The 9,270-nt window shown below is 31.8% G+C and overlaps 2 protein-coding genes across 2 annotated transcripts; both read right to left on the bottom strand.

Moving 5' to 3' along the window:
• Positions 1-557: 557 nt before the first annotated feature.
• On the bottom strand, positions 558-6,478 carry LOC107012147 (YDG domain-containing protein At5g47150-like). Its single transcript, XM_015211906.2, has 2 exons — positions 6,358-6,478; positions 558-2,642 (listed from the first exon to the last, which is right to left on the bottom strand). Exons 1-2 carry the CDS (start codon positions 6,364-6,366, stop codon positions 1,695-1,697), a joined length of 957 nt encoding a protein of 318 aa, XP_015067392.1. The 5' UTR covers positions 6,367-6,478; the 3' UTR covers positions 558-1,694.
• Positions 5,642-9,270, bottom strand: LOC107012148 (the record flags this gene model as incomplete). The annotated part of the gene is made up of 3 exons (XM_027915617.1): positions 5,642-6,479; positions 8,030-8,126; positions 9,155-9,270. Coding segments are annotated over 3 exons (258 nt in total), but the record flags the coding sequence as incomplete, so codon positions are not given.

The following is a 9,270-nucleotide window of genomic DNA, read 5'->3' on the forward strand; positions in this document are numbered from 1 at the left end:
ACTAAGAAATAGGTGTTCCCCACAAGCTCTTAATGCAGTATTCCTAATAATAGTAACTCTATCCTAGTGTTAACATGCAAGGTTGATAAGTTAGGTATCGCAAAGTGATTGGTCCTCCAAGTAGGGAATTTCACCACGCAACGCCTACGGGTTTATGTTTTACTAGCCCTTACCATTAACCCAAGATTTGCCTTCGCACTATTAGGGTCAGGCTATTAGATAACGGCTAAACACATCTAAATCTCTATTACTTAATCCATTTCTCATTTGTTACCTCCTTGATCCGGCAAGTAGGAATGAGGCGAGTTCTAACGTTGTGAACCGCTAGAAAGCATTCTAAGCGAAACGATTAACAATACATGCATCAACACTATATTAAAATTACTTAATTATTAGTCATACATTCTTAATTACTCATGGTACCCACAACCCTAGTTGTGAATTTAGCTACTCATGCTTGAGAATTTACAATTCATGTTACGTTTAATAAGATAAATCATGAACTTACAATTCGAATAGATGGATATCATAATCTTGAATTGAAAATCAAATGCAAATATCATAAACCAAGCTTTGAGAATTAATTATCGAAAATGTTTACCAAATAATCCTTAAAGTAGAAACAAAATATCCCATAAAGTCTAACAACCCAAAAACGAAAAATACAACTTATATTTATAGAAATTAAATCCTAAACCAAGTAGGAAAGAAAATTAGGAAAATCCGGTCTGAGCGGTTTTGATCGACGGTAGCTAACGACGGACCATGGATCAGCCAACAGTCTGTGAGTCTCCTTTGTGATTCAGTAGTTGACCAAAATTCTTAGTACGGTTGTAGGTCTATGTGAGATCTATCATGTCTCTCCGTTGTTCAAGTACTGGAACTCATCTTTTTCGATTCAATCGACTATCAGCACCCACGATCTGTCATTTGCATCTGCGGTTCCACACTTTGGTCAGACTTCCTAGAAAATTTGACCCATGGCTCCCACTTACGACTTGTCAGGTGAATGACAAAATGTGAATGAGTTCGTAGGTTGTCAAATTCCTATTGGTTCAGCTACATTCAAAGAATTTGACTCAACTTTACTGCTTAGAACCTTCCTTTTGGAGATATATTCATTAAAGTTTTAATTATCAAAGAAGTATTCATCATAATTCATTCTAATTTTGGCTTCGTTATTATCAAGCAATTTTTCGATATATTCACAAATAGAACTTCCGGGTGCAATATAATCTGATAACCTCAAACCTCATCCTTTCGATTTAGTTTTGAAAACCATAAAATGGTACTGAAGACTATGTTGGCTAACCCTATTTTTGCAAGATTGGGGACATTTGCAATATGGACCACACTCATGAACAAAAGGATCAAGAGGATCTGCTTTAAGAATAGAGCTTCTTGGGTTGAACTGAAACTCGTCTCCGTTCTTAGAAGCATAAAAGCACTGCTCAAAAGCCGAGCATCTACTTGTGCAACTGCAACCTTGGGCCTAATGATATAATACCAATCAGGATATTGCATATTCGTTATGTACGTGAAAGGTGGGGATCTCTCATCGTCTACTTCATTAATAGAGAGGATTGGTATATTCTCATTCCCTTGTGCGACATCATAGTCCCTCACAAACTTTGTATGCATAGTAGATTCTGTTAGTTTGTAAATATTTCACAAATATGATTGACATTGACTAACTAAGTAAGTTTTGGTTGGCCAGGATTTCTCTGTAGTTCAAACTTGAAAACGTATTTTCCAGTTGGACCTCTTTCTTGCCAACACTTAGTCACAGTGTACAACCCATAGTAAATGTATTTTCGCTCAGTCTTTTCACTATTAACTCTTAGACGACCATAAATAACTCTCACTGAATATCCCAAATCCATTGAGTTCTTCAAGGCAAGATTATCCCTTTCAAGCTTCTGATCTTCCACTCTCGTATTAACAGATACTCTAGGATTCCCTCCTTGACCTACATAAATGAACTTTTCAGAAGATATGGTCTCATTCTCGTATCGACCAGAATCAACAATGCTAGTTGCAACCTTTTTTCTATCAATATTCACATAATTGATACCCCTAAAAATTTTATGATGCAGTCCAACCATAGCAAGTTCTACCTTGAACCGGAATCGATCACCAATTTCAACTCCAGGAACATGGCCAAAGGCCCACTCAGAATTCACCCACTTTTCCTGATTTCTCAAAATCATTGCAGCCTTTATATTGATTATTCTTTTAGAGTGTTTTCCTTGTTTTTCTGATTTCTTTTCTAGAAAAAGCTTAGTATATTCATCATCAAAAAGTTTGAGCGTCTCTCTAACTTGTTTTCGTTTCTGAATATGCTCATATTCAGAAATAGTGGGCAACTTAGATCTATTTATACTACGCCCACCATTTAAAAACCATTCACATCTTGTATAAGCTGATGGAATTTTGGGAACATTCAACTTATGATTAATCAAGACATCATGTTGTTGAACATTGTTTTGACGAATAGATGGACGATAATTTTCTTGAAAATTGTTGATTCTATCAACTCTTAGGCGCTTAAGTACCAATAGCGATCTAGTATCAATCATTTGATGATGTCTCTTCTTCTGTAACTTCTTTGAGGTACTTGTTTCCACCGGCAGAAATGACATCTACAAGTATAGCAGAACATAAATTCATCTTATAAATCCAGTATAATAGCAAACAGTTTTACTAAAACACAAACACATTACATTATTATTAACACCGACACTGCAAGGCGTTATGAATGTTTGGATCAAACGTGAAAAAAAATGTTACATCAAAGCAAAAAAAAATCATAAAATAAAAAGAATACGACCTGACAAGCAAAGAAGAAGAGTAGTTATACTCAAATTAGGGCTAAAGAAGAGCAAAATTGTTTGGGTTAATGTCATAGAAAGAGTAGAAGTAGAAGCAATCAACACCCCACATTAAACTTATGGTCCTTATAATTAAACTTTTGCTGCAAAAATAGTCCTTCAATAGTGAAAAAAATTTCTCTAAGGAAAGAAGAAAAGGGGTTGATGTGGTTTGACGAATTTAAAACCGATCTTTCAAATGTCATTATTTCTCGGTATGTCTCAGAGTGTTTTCAATGGTCTCACTCAGGAAAAATCTACTATAGTTGCAGAATTGAAAAAGCTCAAGGCGTTATTGTATGAATTAAAAAAGTATGTATGTAAAAGTAATTTATTTCGAATGCACAAAAAATAAAAACAATTGCAGAAATAGGAGCTTAGTATGAATTAAAAAAAACTACTATAGTTGCAGAATTGAAAAAGCTCAAGGCGTTATTGTATGAATTAAAAAAGTTCTTGACTTTGGTTTTGACCTTAGCCCAAGATGGGTCCAAAAAAAGTCATTTAAGAATATAAAACAATTGCAGAAAAGTAGAAGGAATAACATTAAGCGACATGGGGAGGAAGAAAACTAAATAACTTCAGAATACCTAGAAAAGAAATAACTTACTTTTAAGTATGAATCAAAGTATTGACTTCTTAAGATCCAAAAATTTTCTAAAACCAATTGCCCAAAAATATTAGAGAAAGATGGAACAAGGTGTAGCAATAGCACAATACTAAGCTCCTATTTATACTAAAAAATAGTGAGGGTAAAATTAGGTATGCAATTGATTTTTATTAAGATTGTGTTTCATTATATTAATAAATTTCCAAGTAAGTCAAGTATAAAATTAAACATAATAAAAGTAAAGGCTAAATTAGGTGTGCAATTTATTTTTATTCAAATTTTTTTTACATTAACAAGTTTCCATATCAAACAAGAAAAGTCAAATACAAAATTAGAAAAATAGTAAAAGTGAAGGCTAAATTAAGTATGCAATTGATTTTTATTCAAATTATATCCTCAAATTAATAAATTTCCATATCAAACAAGATAAGTCAAATATAAAATTAGACATAATGAAAGTGAATGCTAAATTAAATATGAAATTGATTTTTTATTCTAATTGAGCTTCTTTAAATAAATAATTTTCCATATCTAACCAGGTAAGTTAATTACCAAAAAAAAAAAGTGAAGATAAAATCAGATTTGCAATTATATTGACTATTATTCTAATTGTTTTCTTTACATTAACAAATTTTCATATCAAACAAGGTAATTCATATACAAATCTACCTTTTCCTAATTAATTTATCTTTTAAACTACATTAATCTTAATAAAATATTATTCTTAAAAAATTATATGTATTTCTTTTCTTTTAAAACCCTTTGACCAATATAAAAGTGTAATCTCCTTTTATCAATTAATTAGAGTTACATTTTATATTTTCTTAAATAATGTATGTCTTATATATAATATCATATTAATTGCATCATTATTTCTCATTTATAAAATTATTAAAATATATTAATAAAATAGAGAATATGCTTATTTCTTAATCATTATTGCAATTTGCCAATATATTTCTTAATTTTGAAGTTAATATGAAAAAATGGTCAGCAATAACTTCATTGATGATATTTTAAAGATATTTGGTATAGTGAAGCAATTAAATAAACTATATTGTTTTATGCATTAACCATTATAATTATTGTATCCTAACTTTAAAATCAATAATTAATAAGTGTTTATCATCCTTCAATTTTGAATTTATCGAGAAGTATTTTTTCTTTTTTATAAGAAATTTTTTATCGTTATCTAAATAAAAATAAATGATGAATTACATACATAAAAATTAATGATGGTTACAATATTTTTATTAGGGAAAAAAATGTATTAGGAGAACATTTCTTTACCAAAAATAATAATAAGACATTTTTGGGACAAGCAATTTGACAATTTTCTGCATAACTTATCATAGTTAGGAAAAAAAATGTATTAGGAGGACATTTCTTTACCAAAAATAATAATAAGACATTTTTGGGACAAGCAATTTGACAATTTTCTGCATAACTTATCATACTTAAGTAATTTAATGAAGTAAAATACATCTACTCCTCTGTTCACTTTTAGTCATCCATTATTTTAAAAATAAATTTCACTTTTACATGTTATTTTCAACATATGAAAAAAAACAATTATTTTTTCTATATCTTATCCTTGATGCTTATTTCTCAAATGATTTTTTAATACCCAAATGTGACAATTAAAAATGAACCGAGACAATATTTATATCTATTTTTATTACTTTAAAAGCATAAACATTCTTAATTATATTAATTAATTAATTAATGTTGCACACGTGCAAACCAAGTTCACTTAACTAGTTCTCGTAAAATCATGAAGATCATTAGAAACGTTGATTAAATCTTTGTCTTTCATTAAACGACTTTAAAATAGACAACTATAATTTACAATTTTTCTTAAATAATTGTCATTTAGTTATTAATATTTAAAAGTTTGAAATTAATTGAAGTTTTTTGACGACAAAATTAATTGAAGTCGTATGACATTCTTATTAATTAAATATATATAACTTTATTTTAACATAAATTATTTTACAGTTTGCTTCACATATCTTTTTTTTTTTTTTGTATCAATCTTTGGAGCTCGATGGTCCTTTACTGTTCAACTTATTTCAATACATTCATATATACCAATTTTTTCAGATAAAAATAGCACAAATACAAGAAAACAAGATATATACAGAAATATACATGCTACATATTATGACCTAATTGGTACCTATGCAATTAAAATTTTAAACATATACAAATTAATTAAATTTCATTTTTTCTAATTCCGTTTATTTAATAAAATAATGATAAGAATCAAGTTGCTTGAATAAACAAGAAAATAAAGTGAAATTATAAAGATATAAAGACAAAAATTGAATGATATGTGAAAGTTGAAGGTACGAATGAACAAAAGGCTGATCAAGAATATGGCATTAATGAAGTAGGCGCTAATGATCAAGATGGAAGCACTAATGAACAATATTTAGGTGCTGATGAGTAAAATGATGTTCAAGATGAGGACGCTACTGAAGAGACTGATGATGAAGATACAGACGCGCCTATGAATTGAATGAAGATGTGGATCAACTAGGTGATGGAATAGTTGATATGAACCAACAAATGATGAAAATTCAGACATTGTTACTTCTCTCTTTCATTTGAATGATTTTATGATTATTCAAATTTCTGCTTCCATTTTGTAGTGACAAATCTTGTAAGTATGTCTTCCTTAAGAAAAGGATTTTGTCCATTTCTCGGGGTCTTAAAGGGGCGTGGAAATGCAAAAGAATCCTTGAATGGAAAAGAGATGTAACTTCAGTTCCTTCAGAATTGGTAGTCAATTCTATTTCTGGGAAGATTCATATTGTAGTTCTGACCAATCTCAAAATACAAAAGTAATACAGGGGAAGGAGAAGATATTTTGACCTTGTTCATGACCCGTTCAAGCTACAACGAAGTAAGAGTTCCTTCAACGAACATTCAGAGCTCGGAAAAGCCATTCTTCACTGTTTTGATTCAAGCAGTCGGCAGTGAGCAACTTTCACTTCCTGAAATCTCACAACAGTTAATAAAGAACTTCACATTGATACATTACATGACATAATAAAACAGCTTATACGAAGAAGGCACAGCATGAAGTGCCATTCCTATGCACGGTCTACATTTAAAACGCAGCAAAAATCGTTTTTTTTTCATCAGAAATTTCCTGCCTTTTTAAAGTACAAAAGATGAGCTTCATACTGATTCCCTTACCAACTATACTTGAGGCATGCATGTTTAAGGTGATTCCATTCAACTTGTTGTGGACAATAGTAACAAGTATAAAAGGATAGTTAACTACTCTGATGGCAGGATGATGCAACTTCAAGTTATATATGCAGTCTATCGTTAATACGAGAGGAAATTAAGATTGAGACTAAAGTCACAGGTAGTATTCATCGATCCGTGTCAAAGATATCTTGAATGGCAATTTGTGTCCTACATGATTTCCTACATGTAACGTGTATTAAGACACATAGGACTCATATGTCAACTTGTTTAAATTTATATAAGCTTAAGTGTTAATTTGTGCACACCCAAAGTTAAAGGACATAAAAATGAAATGAGGTCAAGGTAAAGAGCACATTTATGAATCATGCCGTAATAGAAGGTATGTGCCCTTTTAGCAGAGTAGCTACATCAAGCTCCTCTTTTCCTATTTTGGCGAATGATAACTTTCCATTCAAAAGGATGCAATGGTGATTCAAGTTACTGTGTAATAACTCGTAGGAGAAGTAGAATGGCCAATGCAGCTATCATTCACCATATCCAAAATATCAATTCCTATACCCGGAAAATGTTGTGAGTCTCACATGATGCCAGTTTCCATTGCAAAGAGGACTTTTATTTGCTTGCTCTGTTTATATCACATTCTGGTTTCTCCTTGGCATTGCCGAGGCAAGTTAATTAGGGGTCACCAAGAATAGCTACTTTCTTCATTCTGGAAGATCAAGAACCTCATCATCGATTGACTTCACAGAAAAATCATAAACAATAAAAGCAAGTAAATTTGATGGTGCATTTCGGGATTTCTTAAGCGGTATCTCATATTACAAGAAAAATGGAAATGACTGGGCCTATGAGCATACTCCAGTAGAAAATAGACAAGCTTTGCTTCCCTACCAACTGCATTTGGGACATGATAACAATAAGCCACAAGTACAACTTATGACAATCCACGTTTCCAGAAAATGTTCCCTGAAAATGACTTCTATAGTGGAAGTAGAGAATACAAGTTTGAAGTGTCATTCCACATTGATTGTGTCCTCAAAATCCTCCAACACATCTCATCTTCATCCCCACGCCCATCACCCTACCAGCCCTTACATTTGAAATACCTACTACACCATTAGTTTGATCTAGAAGACAAAATTATTGCTTAATAAAAGTAGAGCATGAAGGGAAAATGACTAACGATATCCTCGAGCAATATGGTTTAAAGACACCCTTTACATATGCACTGTTTATATTTGAGATAACAAACAGAATTCAATAGAATGTGACGAAAATGCACAAAGTGCAACTCTTACTAGTCATTTGTTAATTAAGTGTTGTTCACCTGAGTTTTTCTAGCCTTCCTTTTTATAGCATTCTTTCTCCCTTCTGCAGATAAAGGACAAACTAGGCTTTCAACGCAGATTTCCGCTGAACGCCAACTGTCAAAGTTAAAGTTAATAACCTTGGAATATCTGAAAGAGTCATCCTTTGGATTGTATGTCATGATGTTAATTTTTTGATCAAGTGAAGTAGAATAAGTCATGACTTTACTAGATCCAAAACAAACCAAAATTTCACCTTTATTTGATATGAAAGAGGGTGGAAACAGGATATAACTATAATACACAAAAGGATCACCGGGATACTCGATAGTTAACATTTTTGTCCAAGATTCTTTAACTCCATACACCTTCATAACCCAAACATCTACCTGACTAACCATATTATCACAAAAGATAGAAAATCACTTCCAAACACTCCAAGTCTCAAAGAAAAATGTCCTATTCCATAGGAGGGCTGCTCCACCTTTCCCCATTTCTCATCAGCCAAATCAATTGAAATAATGTTCCCGTCTTTATGCATATTAAACAAATCACGGCCATGAGTAATCCAATAAAGTTTTCCATTCACAAACTTGCCCGATATATTTAATAGCTTCTTAACAGGACATTCATCAACACATTTCCAAGAATCACTACGTAAACTATATATTTTAACCTCAACTTGATCCCGACTCCTATATTTCAAAAAATTAGCCACTACCTTATAATCATCATGGACTTCATCATATCCAAAACCATATAAAGGCCAACAATCTTTCTTCATTAATGTAGGTTTAGAATCTGGCAATTTTTTGTACTTCCTAATTGATGGATTCCACAGAACCAAGTCATATTCCTCAATGGCAAGACAAATCAATCCATTGACAGAACCTACCATCGATAAATATTTGTGCAATTTCTTGTAGGGGTAATCCAAGTCAAATGCCTCAGTTACAGACTCATAAAGTAAGGAACTAAGAGTAAAATCTGTAAGTGTATACTCATAAAGACCATTCATAGCTGCACGAAAATTCATAGTTAGCAAATGATGGGTGTAATCCTTGTTGTTATGAGTGGATAAGCTGAGATGGGTGTTGATAAATTCAGTGCTAGAGATTAAAGCAAGCCAACATTTCGAAACAGACCTGAATTTCAAGAGCGATTTCACTGGTATCCTTGAGAGGATTTCAGTTATGAGTTCGGCTGGCAACACACGAATTGTCAGACTGAATTTTTCATTGAGAATGGTTTGTGGGGTTTT

The sequence above is a fragment of the Solanum pennellii genome, chromosome 3, assembly GCF_001406875.1.
Source record: "Solanum pennellii chromosome 3, SPENNV200".
Taxonomy (NCBI): Eukaryota; Viridiplantae; Streptophyta; class Magnoliopsida; order Solanales; family Solanaceae; genus Solanum; species Solanum pennellii.